Source organism: Phyllostomus hastatus, unplaced genomic scaffold, assembly GCF_019186645.2.
Source record: "Phyllostomus hastatus isolate PE091 unplaced genomic scaffold, TTU_PhHast_1.1 phas_contig_1, whole genome shotgun sequence".
Taxonomy (NCBI): domain Eukaryota; kingdom Metazoa; phylum Chordata; class Mammalia; order Chiroptera; family Phyllostomidae; genus Phyllostomus; species Phyllostomus hastatus.
The window spans coordinates 29,915,809-29,941,188 of NW_025333498.1; the positions used below are offsets into that span (position 1 = coordinate 29,915,809).

Consider the following 25,380-nt stretch of genomic DNA (forward strand, 5'->3'; position numbering starts at 1 on the left):
ACTGGACACTTCCCCTTCTTTCCCCCTGTTACCCTCTTCCCTCCTCCCCTCTGGTTACTGTCAGTTTGTTCTTTGTTTCCCTGTCTCTGGTTCTATTTTGGTTTCTTGTTTGTTTTGTTGATTAGGCTGTACTTGTAGGTGGGATCATATGGCATTTGTCTTTCACTGCCTGGCTTTTTTCACTTAGCGTAATGCCCTCCAGTTCTATCCATGCTGTCATGAAGGATAGGATTTTGTGTTATCATACTTGATAGGAGTGTTATAAGGTATACTGGAACTATAAGTTATATAAATTACCATTCATTAATTTTTATTGATGAAATGAGAAAATATTTCTTAAAGTCAGATTTCTTAAACTACAGGTACTTGATTCTTTTTTAGGGTATTTGGACAATTTGTATATGTACATTATTAAATAAAATATATATAATGCCCTGGCTGGTGTGGCTCAGTGGATTGAGCATGGGCTTGCAAAACAAAGGGTTGCCAGTTCAATTCCCAGTCTGGGGCACATGCCTGGGTTATCGGCCAGGTCCCTGGTAAGGGGGCATGTGTGAAGCAACCACACATTGATGTTTCTCTCCCTCTCTTTCTTCCTCCCTTCCCCTCTCTTTAAGAATAAATAAATAAAATCTTTCAAAATATATATATAACATATATTTAAAAAATTAAACACCAAGATTGTAATATAGTTTAAATTTTATATTTAAAAAATTTTGATAATTATAGCAACCTCCTGTCTGGTGCTTGCCAAGCACACTATTTTCCTTACTTATTATTGAACTTCTGAAGCCACTTAATCACACACAGCATTCCAGTGCCTGAGTCACATGAGGATTTTTTTCATTTGTGTCCTTTAGGCACTAATTAATTGAATAAGTGTAATAGCTTTGACTTAAGAAGGAATTCTAACCAAGATCAGCTTGTTAATCTTTCTCGCCTTATTATTTGCAGGTTTTGAATTAAAATATAAAAGTACACTGAGCGGGCACTGTGCTCCTATTCTGGCTTGTGCTTTTTCTCACAATGGGCAGCTGCTAGTCTCAGGGTAAGCCATTTCATTTAATTTCCTTAAATCATTTTGATATGGAATAAACAGGCATACAGAAAAGTACATAACACATCAGAGAATAGCTTGATAAATAACTGTGTTACAAATCTATAACCGCTGCTCTGGTGAAGAAATAGCACGTTCCTGGTTCTGCTCAGGACATCTTCCCCTTCCACCTTTCTGGTGGCAGTGCCTCAGGACATAAGCAGTACTGCTTTTTCCTTTTAAACTGATTTAAAACAAATTGTACAATGTGAATTATTTTATGTCTGGCTTCTTTAACTCACTATTATGTTTGCAGCATTGCAGCATTGCAAACATAATATATATTTATAATGCATAATATTTATAATACATATATTTATAATGCATATAATGCATAAAATATATTTATGCATGTAGCTGTGGTTTATTGGTTTTCATTGCTGTGTAATATTCCATTCCATGTATGTACTATAATTTATTCATATTAATGTTCATGAGCTATGAATTATTTTCAGTTTGGGAGTATTATAATAATAATTCTATGAACATATCTGTATCTCCTGGTGCTCATGATTCTGTGTTTCTATAGGATAAATACATAGGAATGGAATTGATGGGTCATAGAATAGTTGGATTTTCAACTTTGGAAGGTAACACATTGTTTTCCAAGTGGTTGAATATACCTATAGCAGGATTATTTCACAACCTAGCCTATACTTGGTATTGTGAGTCTTTTTAATTTTAGCTATTCTGATGAGTGTGACGTGTTATCTTACTGTGGCTTTAATTTGCATTTCCCCAAAACACTGAGGTTAGAACCATTTCAAAATTTTATTGGCCATATGTATTTCCTCTTTTGTGAAGTGCCTGTACAAGTTTCTTGCCCATTTTCCTTCAAGGTTATCTTTTTTTATTGCTTTATTGCTAAAAATATATATCCTTCCTGCATTCCTATATATGAGCCATTTATTGGTTATATGTGTTGCAAATATCTTTTCCTACCCTGTGGATTTGCCTTTTTACAGTTTATAATTTTAGTAGTTAGTTTCTTTATGTTCTGAGGTCATAAAGATATTCTCCTGTATTGTCTTCTAAAACTTTCTTGTTCCTCAAATTAGATTGGTATATATGATGTGCAATAGGAGTCCAGTTTCATTCCTTTCCATGTGGATGTCCAGTCATCCAGAACTATGCATTGAAAAACCCACTTTGTTATGCCAACTTGTCAGAAATCATTGACCACATATGTGTGGATATGATTCTCAGCCAGCTATTCTGTTCTATTTTTCTGTTTGCCTATCTTTGTTCTAATGCTATTCTTTCTTAGGCTTTATATTTTGGTTACTATTGGCTTTTGACACTTCCAAGTAAATTTTAGCATTAGCTTGTCAAATTGCTTCCAATTCTCCCCTCTGAACATAACTGTTTGGATTTTGATTGGGAGTATATTGAATCTGATAAATCTGGGGAAAATTGATTATTGTATGATATTGAGTCTTCTAATAGATGAAGATGGACTATTTTTCCATTTGTCTTGATTTCTTTTAATAATTGTCTTCTGTATAGACATTTTCCTCATCTCTTATTAGATTTATTTCTGGGTACTTTATAATAGCAAATTTTTGTTGCTATTATAAAAGATGTGGCTAATATGGAGAAATATATATGGAAAGACAATGGGTTTTTCTACAAAGATTCTAATTTTGAATTTTTTATGTACGAAATTGTGCATTAATAATGATGGTTTTTGTCTCTTCCTTTCTAATCCTTATACTTTAGATTTCTTCTATGCCTTGCTGAACTGGCTAACACTACCAAGATAGTGGAACTAGAGATAAAAGCCATCAGTGTCTGAGTGGCATTGTTTTACATTTTTGAAAATCTCTTCAATATCTTGGATTAGCAGAAGATACAAAGATTCTCATATTTGCATCACATTTTCCATTAGCTTTGAGCATTAGAATGATGTCATACCTCATGGAGCAAAATATGGAGGAACTTCTCCTCCATCTTTCTCCACAACTGTCCTCTAACCCCTTAGAATTTGTCTTTTGTTCCACCCCACCTCTTTTGATCCAACCAGACAAAATGAACACGACATGCATCAGCTTCTATTCAAGCAGGAAGAGTCAGTTGTTATAATTCAAATGGAGGCTGCCTTTTCCCGTAAATTCTCAGTTCTTAGCATTCCTTGGAAACCAGTTTTAAAACATCCATCACTGTGTAGTTTTAAGAGCTCAATAAATAACACCCTCCTCTTGAGTTGAAAACCAGAGAAAGAGAAAAGCAGGACAGAGAGGCCAGATAACTGTTAACTAGACTTGATCTATCTCTGACTTACTTGTTCACTCTTGGGCAGTATGGACCACTGCAGACTGTCCACTCAGGAGCACATCAGGGAGAAGAAAACCTGGAAGAGGCTGAGCCACATGGCTGATGGTTCTCTCCCAAACTTTTCAGTCATCTGTTTGTTCTTTTCTGCTAAACAGGAGGAGAAGGGTGAAAAGAGACCAAAAAATAAATTTTATTATACAAGAGATAGGAAGTAAATGTCCTCTTTTCCTCCCAACAAGATACTTTACCTTTTAAAAAATCTTTATTACATGTTTTCCATTACCATTTAAACCCCTTATATCTCTTAATCCATTTTATAAACGTGGATGATAGATTATCATGAATTAGGACTGTCACAAATAAATAAATTGTCATTATTTAGGAGTGGCTTTAACAAACAACCCTCTCTGGCTCAGTAGGGACTGGCATAAGAAAGCTTAATCACCTTTATTTCAAAACTCAAATCACCTTTATTTCCTATCTCTTTACAACACTGTTAACAATCCTATAGGACAAGTTAGTTCATTAGTAGCTAAAGAGTACATGTTAAAATTTATAGTATGGAAGGTTATTAGATATTACATTGCTTGAAATTAGATGTCTTGTGAAAGCTTTAGCGAAATTTGAATACCCATGCCATCTGCCTTTTTTTTGGCTAAAATTCTCAGGTTAGTGTCTGTTATAAATCACATTTAATATATTCTTGAGGGTTGATGGTCTAGGAAGTATAAAATCCAAAAACATAGGATTTAGGATAACATAGAAATGAGTTTAAAAAAATTTTTATTATATTTTACTCCATTACCATTTAGTCCTGTTATACACCCCTCCCCCAACAACCACACTGCTGTCCATGTCCATGAGTCCTTTTCCTTCTTGCTCAATCCCTCCACCCCCTAACCTCCACCCCGCCACCAATAGCTGTCATCTGCTCTCCATCAATGAGTCTGTCTCTATTTTTCTTGTTAGTTCAGTTTGTTCATTAGATTCCACGTATAAGTGAAATCATATGGTATTTGTCTTTCTCTGACTGACCTTCACTTAGCATAATGTTCTCCAGGTCCATCTATACTGTCAAAGGATAAAATTTTCTTTGGCCAAGTAGAATTGTGATGTGTAAATATCCTGTAGTTGTGTTATCCACTCATCTACTGATGGACACTTGGGCTGCTTCCATATTTTGGAGATTGTAAATAACACTTCAATGAACATAAGAGTGCTTATGTTCTTTTGAATTGGTGTTTTGGGTTCCTTTGGATATATTCCCAAGAAGTGGGATCACTGGGTCAAAAGGCAAATCCATTTTTAATTTTTTGAGGGATCTCCAGACTGCTTTCCACAGTGGCCGCACCAATCTGCATTCCCACCAACAGTGCAAAAGGCTTCCCCATTCTCCACAACCTTGCAAGAACTTGTTTGTTGATTTATTGATGATAGCCATTCTGACAGGTGTGAGGTGATATCTCATTTTGGTTTTAATTTGCAGTTCTCTAATGATTAGTGACTTTGAGCATCTTTTGATATGTCTATTGCCACCTGTATTTCCTCTTTGGAGAAGTATCTATTCAGGTCCTTTGCCCATTTTTTAAATGGGTTTTGGTTTTTTGGTATAGAGTTTTGTAAGTTCTTTATAAATTTTGGATATTGACCCTTGGTCAGCTGTACCAGCAAATATGTTCTCCCATTCTGTGGGTTGTCTTTTTATTTTGTTGATAATTTCTTTTGCTGTGCAAAAACTTTTTAGTTTGATGTAGTTCTGTTTCCCTTGCCTGGGAGATATATCCAATAAAATATTGCTATGAGCAATGTCAGAGATTTTGCTGCCTATGCTTTCTTCTATGATTTTTATGGTTTTAGGTCTAACATTTAAGTCTGTGATCCATTTTGAATTTATTCTTGTGTGTGGTGTAAGAAGGTGGCCTAATTTCATTTTTCTGCATGTAACTGTCCAATTTTCCCAACACCATTTATTGAATAAACTATCCTCAACCCATTGTATGTGCCTGCTTTCTTTGTCAAATATTAATTGACTATAAAGGTGTGGGTTTATTTCTGGGCTCTCTATTCTGTTCCATTGATCTGTGTGTCTGTTTTTATGCTAGTGCCATGCTGTTTTGATTACTATGGCCTCGTAGTATAGTTTAATATTAGGTAGTGTGATTCCTCAACTTTGTTCTTCTTTCTCAGGATCACTGTGGCTATGCTGGGCCTTTTGTGGTTCCATATAAATTTTTGAAATATTGGTTCTAGTTTTGTGAAATACGTCATTGGAATCTTGACAGGAATGACATTGAATCTGTAGATTGCTCTGGGTAGTATAGACATTTTAATGATGTTAATTCTTCCTATTTATAAACATGGTATGTGCTTCCACTTATTTGTATCTTATTCAATTTCTTTCTTCAGTGTTTTATAATTTTCCAAGTACAGGTCTTATACATATTTGGGTAGGTTTATTCTTAGGTATTTTATTCTTTTTGAAGCAATTGTGAATGAGATTGTTTTCATATGGTAGTTCTATTTTTTAATTTTTTGAAGGCTCTCCACACTGTTTTTCATAGTGGCTGCACCGATGTACAGTCCAACCAAAAGTGCATGAGGATCTCCTTTTCTCCACATCCTCGCCAACACTTGTTTGTTGATTTATTGCTGATACCCATCTGACAGGTGTGAGGTGATATCTCATTGTGGTTTTAAGTTATGTATGCCAGATAATTAGTGATGCTAAGCTTCTTTTCATATGTTTCTTGGCCACCTGTATGTCTCTTTGGAGCATGTCTATTCGGGCCCTCTGCCCCCTTTTTAATTAGATTTTTTTGTGTTAAATTATATGAATTTCTTATATATTTTGGCTATTAACTCCTTATTGGATGTGTCATTGATGAATGTCTTCTTCCATTCAGTAGATTATCTTTTTGTTTTGTTGATGGTTTCCTCTGCTGTGCAAAAACTTTTTAGTTTGGTGTAGTCCCATTTATTTTTCTTTTTCTTTTTTCTTTTGTTTCCCTTGCCTGAGGAGACATATCCAAAAAATACAGGGTCTGGCACAAATAATGCTCCCTTTTTTATTACAAAATCTTTTATTACAAAATGAAAAGCATGTAATTCTGCAGCATAACAATATCACACCTAAGTGCACCATATGACATTTTAGGTGAAATGTTCAAATTAAAACTATAAATTATTACACCCATATTATTACCCTACCAACCACACTCAGGCAGGTGTTCCAGACCCTGAGCTTCTTCTGGACCCTGTATATTTCTGAAAGTGATGTCCAAGAGTTTACTGCCTATATTACCTTCTAGGTGTTTTATGGTATCAGGTCTTAATTCCAGTCTTTAAAAATTTGAGTTTATTCTTGTAGTTGATGTAAGAAAGTGATCCATTTGTATTCTTTTTTATGTATGCATCTAGTTTCCCGGCACTGTTTATTAAAGAGACTTTCTTTACTCCATTTTACAGTCTTGTCTTCTTTGTCATAGATTAACTCACCATGTAGACATGGGTTTATATCTGCTCTGTCTATTCTGTTTCACTCTCTGTGTCTGTTTTTATGTCAGTACCATACTGGTTACTATAGTCTTGTAATATAGTTTGATTTCAGATAGCATGATACCTGCAACTCTGTTCTTGTTTTTCAAGATTGCTTTGAGTATTCGGGGTCTTTTGTGGTTCCATATAAATTTTAGGATTATTTGTTCTAGTTCTGTGAAAAATGGCATTGGTATTTTAAAAGAGATTGCACTGAATCTGTAGATTGCTTTGGGTAGCATGGATAAGGTTAACTCTTCCTGTCCACAAGCATGGTATTTGTTTGGCCTGTTGCTTACTCTTTCCATATGAACTCTTGCTTCCTAACACAGTACTCCTAAGATTACTGCTGATAATTCAGCTTCTCAGGTGACATATCATTAGGATGAATTGATTTTAATTGTACTAGTGGTAGTCTCAGAAATTGGAATTTTCTTTTTGTTCTGTTTTTTAGGATGCTCAGAATGGAATTTTCTCTAAGAATTTTAAATATTCCAGTAATAATACTTTGTGGCTTGAGGGATTTAAGACTAAATAAGAGTGTCTATAAATTATGTCTGGCGTGTACATATTCAAGTAATGGTAGCTGCAAGTATGATTTCTTAATGTTTTTTGGCTGAAATTTAGCATTTAATGCTATAACTATGTTTTTTTAACATCCAGAATGCATTTATATGATTCCCATTTTCTTTTATTTTATATGTGAACATTGATTCTTATTTTGAATATATGACAAAGATTCTGGAGTCAAGATAAATTATCAACACTGAATAGCTTAATAAATTAGTGATTTTAAGTTTTATGGAAAGGAATTTTAAGACTTCCATAGGCATGACTCCTGTGGTCAGACTATAAACAGCTAATTTTTAATAATTACAAATTATTAAAGTGGTACAGAGGGTAGTAACACTTGGTTGTTATGTTTTCTTGCCTTGCAATATATATCAAGGTGATATAAACACCAATTCCAAAAGGAGGAAAATATCATGTGGAAGCATGTTTATCTGTTATTTTTAATTATGTATTTTGTTATATAATATTATGCTTTTTTTGTATGATTTTTTCCACCACTAGAATAACCCAAGCTGGTTGTTTTTAATTTTTATGCCACTAACCAAAACAATGTAGAGTTCATATCAAGTTTAGAATTATAATTTTCAAGAATGAGTCACAGTCAAGACACACACATGGATTACTAATAAAGGCACAGCCATATCAATGATAAAGAACAATGCTATCTGAAAAAAAAACAGGGAGCAAGTAATAGCCTTTTTGTGTGGTGGTTTTCCCCTTTGAGTTACTAACTTGATGTGATTGCCCCTTATTTATACATCACAAATGTTTATTCTCTTTATGGCTATATAGTACAAATAACACATGCTAGCATTTAATAAAGTTTATAATTTTCTGGTAAATTTCATATATGGCATGTCGTTTTTTGAATAAAAGTTCATTAATATGAAAAGGTACATTCTAAATGTTTGTATATCAGTATTTCAGTTTTTTCTTAAAAAGTTACTTAAATGAATTTAATATACTAATAAATAAATGCTATACTTTGTTTTTATAGAACTTTTCACTCACATTTTCTTTCTTTTAAAGATCAGTGGATAAGTCAGTCATAGTGTATGATATTGTAAGTATTTGAAAATCTCATATGTGTGATCTGTGTAAAGTATATTTATTTATTAGGCTGCTGAACTTCAAGTTTAGTTAGACAAGATGAAAAAATATATACCCTTTTTTTGTTGTTTAAGGGTACCCAAGAATATAATATAAACATTTTCAGAAATGCTGAAGTAGTCAAGTGAGGGACTGGTCCTGGGAGAAGTCCTTAAATATTTCAATACTGATTTTAAGATGGACGCATGTTTAATTTTATCAAAGAAAACAAAGACTTAAAGAGAACCAATATCCAAAATATCACTTTATATCCATTTTTCTTAAAGTTTTACACCAGGTTTTCATAACAACAAAGGGTGAATGCTTACCCCAGGGTATGTGAAAGTGGCCTACCACTATTAGTCCTGGCTAGATTTAGAGACTAGTATAAGGAAGAGTAGGATACAGTGGTTTTGGAAAAATGGGTGTTGGGGGTAGAACCATGTAAATAAAGACCAGATTGCATGAGTATGAAGAAAAGTGAATGGCTTACATATAGTGAAGATGTAGTTAATAAAAATATTCTTCAAGAGAAGTCAGTATTGAGGAAAGACTTACATTGATTGAGTTCAGGTTGTAGCTATGCCAGCAAATGAAATGGAGACACAAATACTAATCAAAGTGTAGTGGGTAGATTTCTGGCTGAGATAGAGGCATAGGTAGATAAACTTTGCCTCCTCACACAACCAAAAGAAGGACGACAGCAAATTTAAATTAAAAAAATAACCAGAACTGCCAGAAAATTGAACTGTATGGAAGCCAGACAACCAAGGAGTTAAAGAAGAAACAATCATCCAGACCAGTAGGAGGGGTGCACATGGTTAGCAGGGGCAGAGAAGACTCACAGTAATGTGGCAGCTGGAGGGCTTGGGTGGTCCCACATTCATGTGTAGATAAACTGAAAGGAACAACTGGGGAGCGAGACAGATCACACAACTCAGGGTTCCAGCATGGGAAAAGAAAGCCTCAAAACCTGTGGCTATAAAAACCTGTTGGGTGTTGGGGCAGTGGGAGAAAGTCCCAGCCTCACAGGAGAATTTGTTGGGGAGACCAACAGGGTCCTAGAACATACACAAACTCACCCACCTGGAAATAAATCAGAAGAGCCCTATTTGCTTGTGGGTAGCGGAAGAAGCGACTGAAAGCCAGCCAAGAGCTGAGCAAGCAGCATTGTTCCCTCTCTGACCCCTCCCCAACATACAGCACCACAACACAGCAACCTGGGTTGCCCTGAGATGACGAATACCTGAGGCTCCGTCCCTTAGAACATAATAGGCCCCCAAGACAAAGAAATATGGCCCAAATGAAAGAACAGATCAAAAATCCAAAGATAGAACTAAGCAGTGAAGAGACAGCCACCTTACAGATGTAAAGGTCAAAACACTGGTAATCAAGGTACTCACAGAAATGGTTGACTGTGGTCATAAAATAGAGGAAAAAGTGAAAGCTATGCAAAGAGACATAAGAAAAAATATACAGGCAACTGACAGTGAAGGGAAGGAAACCAGGAATCACATCAATGATTTGGACCAGAAGGAAGAAATAAAAATTCAACCAGAACAGAATGAAGAAATAAGAATTCAAAAAAATGAGGAGAGGCTTAGGAACCTCCAGGACAACTTTAGACGTTCCAACAACCAAATCATAGGAGTGCCAGAAGGAGAAGAGGAAGAGCAAGAAATTGAAAATTTATTTGAACAAATAATGAAGGAGAACTTTCCCCATCTGGCAAAGGAACCAGACATGAAAGTCCAGGACACTCAGAGAATCCCAAAGAATCTGGATCCAAGGAGAAACACATGAAGACACATCATAATTACATTTCCCAAGATTAAAGGTAAGGAGAGAATCTTAAAAGCAGCAAGAGAGGAGGAGACAGTTACCTACAAAGAGTTCCTGTAAGACTATGAGCTGATTTCTCAAAAGAAACCTTACAGGCAAGAAGGGGCTGGAAAGAAGTATTCAAAGTCATGAAAGGCAAGGACCTACATCCAAGATTACTCTATCCAGCAAAGCTATCATTTAGAATGGAAGGGCAGATAAAGTGCTTCCCAGATAAGGTCAAGTTAAAGGAGTTCATCATCCCCAAGCCCTTGTTATATGAAATGTTAAAGGGACTTATCTAAGAAAAAGAAGATCAAAACTATCAACAGTAAAATGACAGCAAACTCACAACTATCAACAACTGAACCTAAAAAACAAAACGAAAACTAAGCAAACAACTAGAACAGGAACAGAGTCACAGTAATGGAGAGCACATGGAGGGTTATCAGTAGGGAGTTTGAGGGGGGCAAAAGAGGGAAAAGGTACAGGAAATAAGCATAAATGGTAAGTACAAAATAGACAGGGGAAGTTAAGAATAGTATAGGAAATATAGAAGCCAAAGAACTTACATGTACGACCCATGGACATGAACTAAGAGGGGGGAATGCTGGTAGGAGGTAGGGTCCAGGTTGGAGGGAAATAAAGGGGAGAAAAAAATGGGACAACTGTAATAACATAATCAACAAAATATATGGAGAAAAGGTGTTTGGGTCAAGTAAGGAACTAATTCTCCATGTAGAAGTTCACATTACTGAGAGTTCTGGCAGGAATTGGGAAAGAATACTCACATGAGATAAAGTAGATCCTTAAAGATTTTGATGAAATTATCATGAGATTTTACATTTGCAAAAACAATTATAACATTAAATTTTTCCATAAAATACATATATGAATCTGTTATGTACAGCTAGATGCTGGATGGCCAGCTAAGTGTACTCAGAATCTAAGTGACTAATTTTTACTCACTGGTCCTGCAATGGGTACAAGTCAAATGCCATAGTAAAATACAAATTATTTCATGCTATAGATGTTTAGGTTACTATTAGTAAGTTCAAACAAATCACCAAAAGCCTGGAGTACACAAAAAAATTTCCCTGAAAAATTTCTGGGGAAGTTCTTGTAGACAACGGTGTTGATTATTAAGAAAGAGTGAAACCGGTAGCTGATAATATTATTAGGGATAGTTTCTATTCTTTATTCATTGCATAAAGTTTCAACCTATATTAGCGACTAATAATAATGTTAAAATACATAGAGCATATAAACCATTCATGTCAAACAAGTTTTTATTAGTAAGTTGTGCCTAAGTAAATTTAAAGCTGTTTTCTTTTTTTCTCCTTCAGAACACTGAGAATATGCTTCACATATTGACTCAGCATACCAGGTCTGGACTTAACCCCACTTTGTACTAATATAATTAAAACATTAGTCTGAGGGTATATAATAGTTGTTTTTATTAACTAGGTATGTCACAACTTGTGCCTTTGCACCCAATATCCTTCTACTCGCTACTGGTTCAATGGACAAAACTGTGAACATCTGGCAATTTGATCCAGGAACGCTCTGCCAAGGTTAGTGAGGACAACATATTTAACCCAATTCAAACCCCTTCACCATTAAAATCAGAAATTCTGTATCTTTGACAAATCATTAACATTGCTTTTTCCAATATAAAGTATACATACATACTGAATATAATTTAAAGATAATTTTAGAGAAGACAGTGATAAAGTAGTTGACTCATGTTGGAACTGTTGATAAATAGTTTGGACACACATTCATGTATATAACACTTCCCATAGTTTTGTAAGCTAATTATTTACATTTCATACTCATTTTTTCAGATAAATATAGCCTGCAAACAAAACAGAAATTATAGTTTTATTTTGGTCCCCTCAGGCAACATTGACACATAATTTAAGTTTTTTTTAATCACTGCCAGAATTAACCAAATAGTGGTCCTGATATGCAGGTGATAGAGTCAAAAGAATTCTTTCACTGATAAGAATTTTATATAGTAAAGAAAAATTGTTCTTATTCAGTAAAAAAGATTCCAAAATAGCATTTAATGTACTAAATAATCCTTTAATTATACCTGCTACTTGATTTTCTGAAATTTTTTAAAAGGATGTTAAAACAGTAAAACACAGCCCTGGCTGGTGTAGTTCAGTGGATTGAGCGCGAGCTGCGAACCAAAGTGTCGCAGGTTCGATTCCAGTCAGGGTACATGCCTGGGTTGCAGGCCACAGCCCCCAGCAATCGCACATTGATGTTTCTCTCTCTCTCTTTCTCCCTCCCTTCCCTCTCTAAATAAATAAATAAATAAATAAATAAATAAAAATATAATCTTTAAAAAAAACAGTAAAACACAAATTTGAGGGCAAAGTGAGACTGTTTATAAAGGAAACAGTTTTTCTTTTGTTTGTTGTTATTTTACTTGCCTTTTTTTGGTGGGGTTTTGGTTTGTCTGTTTTGAAGCAAGGAGCACAGAAGATCAGCTGAAGCCGTTTACTGAAGATTGGTCCGAAGATGACGTCTCAACATGGCTTTGTGCACAAGAGTTAAAAGACCTTGCTGGCGTTTTCAAAATGAATAACATTGATGGGAAAGAACTGTTGAATCTTACAAAAGAAAGTCTGGCTGATGATTTGAAAATTGGTAAGATTAGTGGGAGATTATGTCTTTGTATAGGACAATATATGTTTATTAGAGTAGGGCAGCGATTTTCAACCTTTTTCATCTCATGGCACACACAAACTAATTACTAAATTTCTGTGGCACACCAAAAACCACATTATATTTTTTGCTTATCTGACAAAAAATGGGTATAATTTTGATTCAGTTACACCAGATAGCTGCTGTCGTATTGGCTATTGTCACTTTCTTATTTGACAGTCTAAGGGAAAAGAGATCAGTGCCCCTGACTGAATAGTCAAGTATTACATGTTTTAAAAATTCCTGTGGAAGACTAGTGTGGCACAGCACACTGGTTGAAAATTGCTGGGTTATGGAAAATAAATGTTAAGGTAACTAAAGCTACTATGCAACTAATTTCGGGGGTTGGGGCTGGGTGGAAAAGGTGAAGGGATTAAACAAACAAACAAAAATAAACTCTGCTTCATAGACAGACAATGGTATGGTGATTACCATATGGAAAGGGGGATGGGAGAGGCAGGAGAGAGTAAAGGGGGAGAAATGGTGATGGAAGGAGACTTGACTTGGGGTGGTGAACACACAATACAGTGTATAGATGTAGAATTGTAGTCCTGAAATCTATATAGTCTTATTAGCCAATGTCACCCTAATAAAATCAACTTAAAAAGATAAGATTACCATATGGGAGGGTGTCAGGGGTAGGAGTATGGGTAAAAAGGTGAAGGGAGTAAGAAGTATAAATTGGTAGTTACAGAAGAGTCATGGGGGTGTAAAGTAGGGCATAGGGAATAAATAGAGTAGCCAAAGAACATATATGCAGGACCCATGGGCATGGTCAATGGTGTGGGGATTGCCTGAGGGAGTGGGGGCACTGTGTGAGGGAAAATTTGGGATGACTGTAATAGCATAAACAATAAACCATAATTAAAATTTTTAAATAAAACATGTATTTAAAAATTTGAGATATAATTACATGTGATAAAATGCACCCTTTTATAAGTGGTTTTTAATATATATATGGAGTTGTAAAACTACTACCACTATCTAATTTCAAACATTTTCATCCCTTCGAAAAGAAACTCCACACCTATTAGTAGTCACTTCTTATTCCCTTTCTCTCTAGGCCCTGGCAACCACTAGTCTACTTTCTGTTTAAGGATTTACCTCTTCTTGATTCTTCATGCAAATGGAATCATGTAATATACGGCCTTTTGTGTCTGGCCTCTTCTACTTAGCAGGTTTTCAAGGTTTATCCTCCTTGTAGTATATGTTAGTACTTCATTTCTTTTCATGACTGAATAACATTCCATTGTATAAATTTATCACTTTTTGCTCATCCATTTATCAGTTGATTGAATTTGGACTGTTTCCAATTTTTAGCTATTATGAAGAATGCTGTTAGGAACATCATGCCTAACCGAGTGGGCATCTGTTTGCAGTTTTCTCGGACATGTAACTAGGAATGGAATCGGCAGGTCCAATGGTGACTCTGTGCTTACATTTGAGGAACTGCCAGACTATTTGCCAAAGCAGCTATGCTGTTTTATTTACTTTCTCACTAGCAGTGCATGTGGATTCCAATTTTTTCATGTCATCAACATGTGTTTGCTTTTTAAATTATAGCCATCCTAGTGGTTTGTCGTGCTTTTGATATGCATTTTCCTGACGGATAGTGTGCTTGTTGGCCACTTGTGTATCTTCTTTCGAGAAATGTCTATTCAGATCCTTTGCTGATATAAAAAAAATTAGGTTGTCTTTTTATTGTTGAGTTGTTTATATATAAATTTGGATACTAGATTCTTATTAGATACATGATCTGTAAGTATTTTCTTCCTTTACTACATGAAAGTTTTAACTTTTGATGAAGTCCAGTTTATCTGTTTCTGTTCTTTTGTTGCATGTGCTATAGGTATAATATCTAACCATTGCTTAATCCCAAGTACCAAAGATTTACACCTATGTTTTCTTGTATGACTTTTACAGTTTTAGCTCTTAGATTTAGGTGTGTGATCAATTTCTGACTTAATTTTTATAAACCATATAAAGTAGGGGTCTAGCTTCATTCTTTTAGATGTGGGTATCTAGTTGTCCAGCCCCATTTGTTGAAAAGACTATTCTTTCCCCTTTGAATTACCTTGGTACCTTGTTGAAAATCAATTGACCATAAATGTAAGGGTTGATTTCTGCACTTTCAGTTCCATTTCATTGATTTATTTGTCTATTATACGTACCACACTGTTTTAATTACTGTGGATTTGTAGTAATTTTTTAATTGAAAAGTATGTGTTCTCCATCTTTGTTTTTGTTTCTGTTTTTCAAGATTGATTTTGCTACTCTGGGTTCCTTGCATGTCCATATGAATTTTATGCAAAATTTCAATTTCTGCAAAAAAAAAAAGCCACCTGATATTCACAGGAATTATACTGAATGTGTGGATCAACTTGAGGATTATTGTCATCCTAACAATTATTAAATTTTCCAATCCATAAGCATGGGATATTTTTCTGTTTATTCAGGTCTTTTTAAATTTTTTTTCAACAGTGTTCTGTAATTTTCAGTGTTCAAGTAATTTTTATATGTAAAATTCAGTGATTTTTAGTATGTATACCACTACCTAATTTCAGAACAGTTTGACCCCCTAAAAGAACCCCAGTAGGAAGTTTCAGGCCCAAACCAAAATTGAAATACAATTTAAGTTATATGGTGATCTAATAGCTGAATTAGGAAAATCATTATTAGAAATGGACACCAAAATGTTGCATATTCTCTAGTAAACAAGGTATCTGCTTTGTTTGTGGGGGGGGTGTTTTTATTTTTTTATTTGTATTTTTTATTGTTGTTCAAGTACACTTGTCTCCATTTACCCCCCTACCACTCTTCCATGCCACACAGACCCCCCACCTCCCACCTCCCACTCTCAATCCTATTCCCCTTTGGCTTTGTCCATGGGTCCTTTATACACATTCCTTGATGAGCCTTCCCCTTCTTTCCCCTGTTATCCCTCTCCCTCCTTCCCCCTGGTTACTGTCAGTTTGTTCTTTATTTCCATGTCTCTAGTTTTGTTTTGCTTGTTTGTTTGTTTGTTTTGTTAATTAGGTTCAACATATAGAGGAGATCATATGGTATTTGTCCCTCACTGTCTGGCTTATTTATTTCACTTAGCATAATGCTGTCCAGTTCCATCCATGCTGTCGTGAAGGGGAGGAGTTCCTTCTTTCTGCTGTGTAGTATTCTATTGTGTAAATGTACCACAGTTTTTTGATCCATTAATTTACTGATGGGCATTTAGGCTGTTTCCAGCTATTGTCTATTGTAAATTGTGCTGCTATGAACATTGGGGTGCATAGGTTCTTTTGAATTGCTGTTTTAGGATTCTTAGGGCATAATCCCAGCAGCAGAATTGCCAGGTCAAAAGGCAGTTCCATGTTCAGTCTTCTGAGGAAATTCCATACTGCTTTCCACAGTGGCTTCACTAGTCTGCATTCCCACCAACAGTGCACTAGGGTTCCCTTTTCTCCATAACCTCACCCCACACTTGTTGTTTGTTTATTTGGTTATGATGGCCATTCTGACCAGTGTGAGGTGATATTTCAGTGTGGTTTTAATTTGCATCTCTCTGATGGCTAGTGTTTGTGTTTTAAGATTTGGAAAGTTAGTAAATTCAACACATTAAACTCATAGACACAAGAAAAAAAAATTAAAAACCAAGCTCCCACATGATTTTTAAAGAACAGTCAAAGTTGAGACCTCTGATCTGTTTAGAGGACCCCAGATGGCTTGTGAGATTCATCAGAGCTGCCATTGTAATTTTAGGGCTCAGCAAATTAATGAACTTCTTTCCTTATCTCCTAGGTATGTCTTATATATCATGAATGTTTTCATATATCAAACAGAATGTAACAAATAACATTAATGTTCAGTTATTTTAATACATTTTCTTTTTATTATTATCTGGTTTAATGGAAAAAATCTTCAGTAAATTAGGAGCTGCAAAATAGAAATAAAAAATTGTTGAACAAATCCTCAGTTTGGTTTCAATGAATTAGGAAAGAAGTCATAAGAAAGCAGTGAAGCAGTCTGAGTGGCAGCAGCTGCTAGGTTGACTTGCCACACTTCCTTAGATGTGGTCAGTGAGTCCAGACAGCTTTAAACAGTTAAGGCACAGCAGCAGAGCATGAGCTTCATGTTCAGATTGGTTCCCATTTCCAGACTTTGGGGACCAATTTATGTTTGTGTCACAGCTGCAGACACTTAAGCCCCAACCCACCTGCTCCCTCCAGTCTTATAAGGGGATTGCTAGCAAACCAGCCAAAGAGGAAGGCAACTTTTTACTCACCTGGAAACAGATCTACCCTCCAATTGGGAGATATTATATCTAGCTTCCAAGGATATTTGCCAACAAAAAGAAAGCTGATGCGGCTTTTTATGGGAACGACTGGGCTTTCCGGAATGTAATTCTCCTACCCACATCACCCCAAACACCTTCACCTGAAGTAGAACTGTCAGATTGTTCTAAATGTGGGAAAAGCTAATAACACTAAACTTTCTGAAATTAAACATTAAGAATTTTTAAAACTTAAGATAAAAGTAAAAATACAAATGAATGAAACTTGTGTGTACAGTCTTAGACAAACAGATGAACTTCATCTGTGGTTGTGTTTCATATGAGAACAATTAACAAATACATCCAATTTCATAGTTTAAAAATGTAAGATGGAATTTTTATATTTTTAAACTGAACATATTTAAAATTTATGTTTAGAAAAATTTTTGTTGTCTAAATAACCATTAATAATGAGCGTTTTCTGATTTTGTGTCATAAATTAGTGTTCAGCAACCTTGAGGAACTTTTGGAATCTAAGGTTGTTTACAATAGACAATCTATTGCCCTGGCTGTTTGGCTCCATGGATTGAGTGCTGGTCTGTGAACCGAAAGGTCACTGGTTCAATTCCCAGTCAGGGCATATGTGTGGGTTACAGACCAGGTCCCCAGTTGAGGGTGTGTGAGAAGCAAACAATCAATGTATCTCTTGCACTGCTATGTTTTTCTCCTTTTCTCCCTCCCCTCCCCTCTCTCTAAAAATAAATAAATAAAATCTTTTTAAAGAAAAGAACAAACAGTCCAATAGTTGCTGATTCATATTAATCACCAGTACCTTATACTACAAAAAATCATGAATTTATAAAGAAAACAGTTATATGTGGTAAACATTATATCTGAAGATTTTTGCTTGTAGTAGATAAAATCTTCCTGTTTGGTAAAGAATTGCATAAAGATTACCAGTAGTTCTCCAGTCCTAACAGAGAAATTTCTTTTTAGAATCTTTAGGGCTGCGTAGTAAAGTTCTGAGGAAAATTGAAGAGCTCAGGACACAGGTGAAAACCCTTTCTTCCGAAATTCCTGATGAATTTATATGTCCAATCACTAGGGAGCTCATGCAGGATCCTGTCATCGCATCAGGTAAGTGTGATCCTGTTCTCGGTTTCAGGGCACACTGTGTGCTAAGTAAATGAGTAATGTAGACAGTTCACAGAAGTTTGCTTCATGCGGAAAACTTTCAGAATTCTTCTTTCATTTCTTGTAAGTAGTTGTCTTTTTCTTTTTAAAACCCCACTAGATCAAAGGTGAGCTATTATTGAACACTATATATTTCTTACTAAAATTGAATGGAGTAGGTTTGAATAAGATGTGAGACCAAAGGAGTAAGTTTTACAAGCTTTATTTAACCTTGTGAATTGCGTAGTTACTAGAATGTAAAGTTAAAATCTTGTTTTTTTTTTAGGCTAGACTGTTGAGATCTTTTATATTTATTTCGTCTATCAGGAATTTAAACAACCTTACAAAATAAGAATTTAAAAATTATAAAGTTGCATCATTCCACATTAATTTCTAATCTTTGTCAGTAAACATACTTTACATAGTTGTAATCAGTGATTCCATATTATATTGTTTTTAAATTTTGTGTAAAACATAATCATATACATATTTCTGAATATTGACTTAGTCTACATAATTTTCAGTTTTAATAACTATTCTATTGTGGCTCTATGCTACATTTTGTTTGAGTCTTCTACTACTTGGTGTATGGATGAGCTGCAAATCCTGGCGTGGTAAATAGTACTGCATATCTCGGTGCTCCTTCCTTTCTGTTGCTACCGTAACTTAGGTTACTTTCACGGCATGTGCGCCCCAAAGCAGCATTAGCCCATCAAAGAATACTTCATGAATGTGTATAAGAACAGTCTTGATAGTTTTTATTAAATTTGTTATTAAATTGTTTTCTAGAATAAAAAGTTTACAGCACTACCAGCAATATATTTAAGTGTACCTGTTTTTCCAGTTTTGTGATTATTGAATTTTATAACTCTATTTTGGTGAGCTTAATGGTTGTTTGGAATTGTATTCATTATATTGCAAGGAAGGCACTAAATCATTCTTTTTTCCTAGTATTTTTAACTACCTCATCATTTTTTAAAAATTGAATTCACCAGGGTAGCATAGGTTAATAACATTATGCAGGTTTTCAGGTTGTGTAGTACAGCCTCTGTGTGCTGCATTGTGTGCTCACCACCCAAAGTCTCCTTTGGTCACCATGTGTTTTGTCCCCTGTCTGTCTGGTAACCACCATCCTGTTGTCTGTGTCATTTTTATTTTGTTCTGTTTGTTCATTGCTTTCTGTTTTATATCCCGTATGTGAGTGAAATCACATGATTCTTGTCATTTTCCATCTGACATGTTGTACTTATTTCACTTAGCATGACACTCTCAATAACCATGCATTATTTCTTAGGACTGAGTAGTATTCCATTGCATATATATGTGCCATGTCATCTTTATCCAGTCATCTGATGGACACTTAAATTATTTCTATAACTTGGCTATCATGAATAATGCTGCAGTGAATATAGGGGTACATATATCATTTAAGAGTAAGAGTTTTCAAATTTAATGGGTAAGATACCCAGAAGAGGGCTTGCTGGGGTCATATGGTACTTCTACTCTGAATTTTTTGAGGAGCCTCATTACTGTTTTCCATAGTGGCTGCACCTATTTAATAGTAGTGTGCAAAGGTTCTCTCTTCACCACACCCTCTCCAACACTTGTTATTTTTGTCTTACTGATAAATAGCCATCCTAACAGGTGTTAGATACATGTCATTGTGGTTTTGATTTGCATTTACTGTATAGTTAGTGAGGTTGAGCATCTTTTCATCTATCTGTTGGCCATCTGTATATCTTCTTGGGAAAAGTGACTGTTCTGGTCTTCTGCCCATTTTTTAATTGAATTGTTTGGGGCTTTTTATTGTTGTTGTTGTTAAGTTGTATGAGTTCTTTGTATATTTGTGAGGTATCGTTTGCAAATATATTCTCCCATTTTATTGGTTGCCTCTTTGTTGATTTCTTTTACTATGCAGAAGCTTTTATTTTTTTTTAATTTTTTCAGAAGCTTTTATTTTGATGTAGTCCCATTCATTTATTTTTGCTTTTACTTTCCTTGCATTTAGGGTCAAATTCACAGAAACCCCTCTGAGACCAAGAACCATAAGTTTAGTGCCTATGTTTTCTTCTATGTATTTTATTTTTTAAGGTCTTATATTTAAGTCTTTAATGCCAGGGTGTCCAACCTGTGGCCTTCAGGCCACACACAGCCCAGGATGGCTATAAATTCAGCCCAACACAAAATCATAAATTTACTTAAACCTTTTTTTTGCTCATCAGTTTTCATTAGTGTTTGTGTGTTTAATGTGTAGCCCAACACAACTCTTCTTCTTCCAGTGTGGCACAGAGACTCCAGAAGGTTGGACACCCCTGCATCCATTGAGTTAATTTTTGTGTGTGGTGTCAGATAGCATTCTAGTTTCATTCTTTTGTGTGTGGCTTTCCAGTTTTCCCACCACCATTTATTAAGGAGGCTTTCCTTTCTTCTTGTATGTTTTTGGCTCCTTTGTTGAAAGCTAGTTGTACATATTTGTGTGGGTTTATTCTGGGGCTCTCAATTACATTTCATTCATCTGTATGTCTCTTTTTCTGCCAGTATCATACTGTTTTGATTACTTTAGCTTTGCAGTATAATTTGAAATCAGGGAATGTGATACTTTCAGCTTTGTTCTTTTTTTCTCAGGATTGCTTTGGCTATTTGGGTTTTTTGGGGGGGTTCCATACAAATTGATGATTTTTTTCTATTTCTTTTAAAAATACCATTGAGATTTTGGTGGGAATTGCATTAGATCTGTATATTGCTTAGGTAATATGGCCACTTTAACTATGTTAATTCTTCCAATCCGTGAACACAATATCCTTACCTATCTCTGTTTTCAATTTCTTTCAACAGTGTTCTGTAGCTTTCAGTGCATTGGTCCTTTACTTCCTTCATTAAGTTTATTCCTATATTTTATCCTTTTTGTTGCAGTTGCAAGTGGGATGGTTTTCTTCATTCCTTTTTCCATTATTTCATTGTTAGTATATAGTAATGCAACAGATTTTTGTACATTGATGTTATATCCTGCAACTTGACTGTATTTGTTTATTCTTTTTAATAGTTTTTTGATGAAGTCTTTAGGGTGTTCTATGTATAGAATTGTTAACTGTGGAGTTAGACCTCTGTCACTGAGTTTGGCTAAGAAAGAGTCAGAACCAAGAACTCTACCATGATAAGTTTATTTAGTAAGTCACAGAGGTAGAAGAAGTGAGCCAGCTGGGCAGCATGGGTTCAGGAAATAAGTTACAGCAGCAAAAGATGGGCCCTTGGAGCTTAGGAAAAAGAAAGCAAAGATAATGTGCCCCAGGGAAGAAGAGGGGGGAAAGCACATTCTAGAGAGAGCTCACCTGAAGAAAGAAGCAGGTGGTGAAAGGTACAGGTATGAAAGAGAGAGAGAGAAAGAGGAGAGGGAGAGCCCATGGAAACAAGGGGGAAGGTGCAGATGGGCTGAAGAGAGAGCTCATGTGCACTGGCTCCTTCATCTTAAGAGTTTTTATCTGTTTTCCGAAAGGGGATTTTAGGGGAGATGTCAGGTGAGAATCTCAGCAGAATATCCATCGGTTTTCCAAATGTGTTCTTTCAGGGTCATGTTCTCTACTGATGGTCAGCGCTAGAGCAAGGGTCATTAGTCATTGCATTCTGATGTCAGCCATGGAATCACTTCATTTGGTTTTATTGCTTTTCTGGCTCTGGAGCTGAAACACAACTGAGCCCTAGTTGTTATCTCTAGTTTGGCCAAAATTCTGTGTCTGTGGTTAACAGAACCAAGGCTTTGTTCCTGAGATTATTTGCTGCTGATCAGGACCTCATTGTTCTGAGGGTTTAATGCTTAAAGGGGTGATCATGCATGGGAGTCTGTGAGACTACCCTCCAGCCCCCTTGTTCATCATCTAAGGGGTCTAAGCTGCATGACCAGCAATATGAAAGGTCAGGGGGTCCAAACTGCATGAGTAGCTACATGCTGTGGGTGGAAGGACCACCCTGGGGGTAAGGTCCTAGCCTCTAATACATGTTTTTTCCCAGTTTTGTCTGTTGCTAGCTACCTGGGATTTTCCACCTTGGTGGCATTCTGTACTTGGCCTATGTTCCTGCTCTGTGTATGCCTACCTAACTACCTACTTTATCAGAATCATCTGCAAATTGTGACAGTTTCACTTTTTTATTCCCAATTTAGATGCCTTTTACTTCCTTCTCTTGCGTCTTGCCTGATTCCTCAGACTAGGATTTTCAGTACAATGTCAAATAACAGTGGTGAGAGTAGGCATCCTTGTCTTGTTCCTGATCTTAGAGGAAAAGCTTTCAGTTTTTCACCATCAGGCAGGCTAATTACGGAGGGTTTGTCACACATGGGTCTTTGTTAGGTTGAGGTACTTTCCTTCTATACCCATTTTATTGAGTATCTTAATCATAAATGGGTGTTGTATCTGGTCAAACATTTTTTCTTCATCTATTGATATGATCATATGATTTTTAACTTTCATGTTGTTCGTGCAGTTTATCACATTAATTGGTTTGCACATGTTGAACATTTCTTGTATCTCAAGTGGTTGAACCACTTGATTGTATTATCTTTTTAATCTGTTATTGCATTCAGCTTGCTAAGTATTTTGTTGAGGATTTTTGCATCTATGTTCATCAGAGATATTGGCCTGTAGTTTGTGTGTGGCGAATGTGTGTGTGTGTGTTGCCCTTGCCTGATGTTGGTGTTAGGGTAATGCTGGCCTCATAAAATGAGTTACAAAGTAGTTCCTCTTCTTAAATTTGGAAGAGTTTGAGGTTAGGCATTAAATCTTTGAATGTTCAGTAGAATTCACAAGTGAAGCCGTCTGGTCCTGGACTTTTTTGGGGGGGGGAGGTTACTGAATGATGTTTCAAAGAGCAGTGATTTCCTGACTGTTGATCAGTCTATTTAGGTTTTCCAGTTCTTTGTGATTCAGCCTAGGAAAGTTACATATTTCTAAAACTTTGTCTCCTTCTTCCAGGTTATCAAATTTAGTGCCATATGGCCTTTCATAGCATTCTTGTATAACCCTTTGTGTTTTTGTGGCATCTGTTGTAACTCCTATCTTATTTTTATTTATTTGAGTCTTTTCTCTTTTTTCCTTGATGAGCCTAGTCAGGTTTGTCAATTTTATTTATCTTTTCAAAGAACTAGCTCCTTGTTTCATTAATTTTTTCTGTAGTCCTTTTGTTCTCTATTTTGTGTTTTGCCTGCTCTTAATCTTATTATTTTCTTGTTTCTACCAACTTTGAAATTTTTCTTTTTTTCTGTTTTTTTAAGGTGAAATTTTAGATTGTTTATTTGAGATTTTTCTTGTTTGTCGAGGTAGGCCTGGAATGCAATAAACTTCTCTCTTAGTACCACTTTTGCTGCAGCCCCCAAATTTTTGATATGTTGTATTATAATTTTTATGTATCATTTCTATGTATCTTTTGACCTTTTATTTCTTCTTTGAAACAATAGTTGTTCAGTAGCATGCTGTTTAATCTGCACATATGTGTGGTTTTTCCAACTTTTTTCTTATGGTTAATTTCCAGTTAAATACCATTGTAGTTGGAAAATATGCTTGTATGATTACAATCTTCTTAAATTTATTGAGAGTAGTTTTGTACCTCAACATATGATCTGTCCTTGAGAATGTTCCATATGCACTTGAGAAAAAATGTATATTCTGTCATTTTGGGAGGTCAATCTCTGTAAATATCATTTATGTTTATTAGTCTAATATGTTATTTTAGGCTGATATTTCCTCATTAATTTTCTGTTTGCTTGCTGTCCTCATTGCTGTCAGTGAGTTATTTACATCTCCTATTATAATTGTGTTTTTGTCAGTTTCTCCCTTTAGCTCTGTTAGTAATTGCTTTATGTGTTTTAATATTCCCAGATTGGGTGCATATATATTAATAAATGTTATACCTTTTTGATTAATTGTCTCATTTAGCATTATGAAATGTCCATCGTTATCACTTACTACCTTTTTTATCTTGAAATCTATTTTGTCTGATGTAGGTATCATCTTCCACCCCTTCACTTTGAGTCTGTGTTTGTCTTTGTAGCTGAGATGAGTCTCCCGCAGGCAATATATAGTTGGGTCTCGTTTTTTCATCCCACTACTGTGTGCCTTTCAATTGGTGAATTCAGTCCATTTACATTCAAGCTCACTATTGATATAGAAGGACTTATCACACCCATCTTATCTTTTATTTGCTGGTTTTTTATATTTCCTATGTTTTTTGCTCCCTTGTGTTCCTGTGTGCTATTTCAATTTGGTGATATTCTATGATTTTATCCCTGTTTTTTTATATATATATTAATGTGTCTGTGCTAGATTTTTGTGTTGTGCTTACCACACAAAAAACGTTTTATGCCTGCAATAATTCTTTTCTTCTGATTGTATCTTCATATGCCTGTGCCTGCCTGTTCAGTCCTTGTCCCCTACCTCCTTTATGATTTATTGTCACAAATTATCCTTTTTTATGCTATGCATTTATTTCCAAATTTCAGAAGCTATAGTCTTTTGTAAAAAAATTGCTTTTACTCCCTGTAACCTTAATGTTATAATTAAGTATTTAATATCCTATTCTGTAATAGGGTTGCAGTATCCTACTTATGGTTATCTTACAGCTTTGTGTCCTTTTGTTTTTGTTTTTTTCCAGTAGAAGAACCTCCTTTCAGCATTTCTTTCTTTGAAAAAATTTTACTTAATTATTTTTAGTCTGAGGGGAAGGGAGGGAGAAAGAAAGGGAGAGAAACATCACTGTGTGGTTGCCTCTCACACGCTCCCTACTGGGGACCTGGCCCACAACCTAGCCATGTGCTCTGACTGGGAATTGAACCAGGAACCTTTTGGTTTGC

At 35.4% G+C, this 25,380-nt stretch overlaps 1 protein-coding gene across 4 annotated transcripts in view; it reads left to right on the plus strand.

Moving 5' to 3' along the window:
• The window catches only part of WDSUB1 (WD repeat, sterile alpha motif and U-box domain containing 1), a 75,097-nt gene that overhangs the window by 19,344 nt on the left and 30,373 nt on the right, over positions 1 to 25,380 (plus strand). For all 4 annotated transcript variants that reach the window (XM_045829840.1, XM_045829982.1, XM_045830067.1 and 1 more), the window contains exons 5-10: positions 955 to 1,048; positions 8,507 to 8,540; positions 11,734 to 11,774; positions 11,855 to 11,961; positions 12,869 to 13,048; positions 18,366 to 18,506. In XM_045829840.1, coding sequence (XP_045685796.1) covers positions 955 to 1,048; positions 8,507 to 8,540; positions 11,734 to 11,774; positions 11,855 to 11,961; positions 12,869 to 13,048; positions 18,366 to 18,506 — 597 coding nt within the window. The remainder of the gene's footprint in view (positions 1 to 954; positions 1,049 to 8,506; positions 8,541 to 11,733; positions 11,775 to 11,854; positions 11,962 to 12,868; positions 13,049 to 18,365; positions 18,507 to 25,380) is intronic.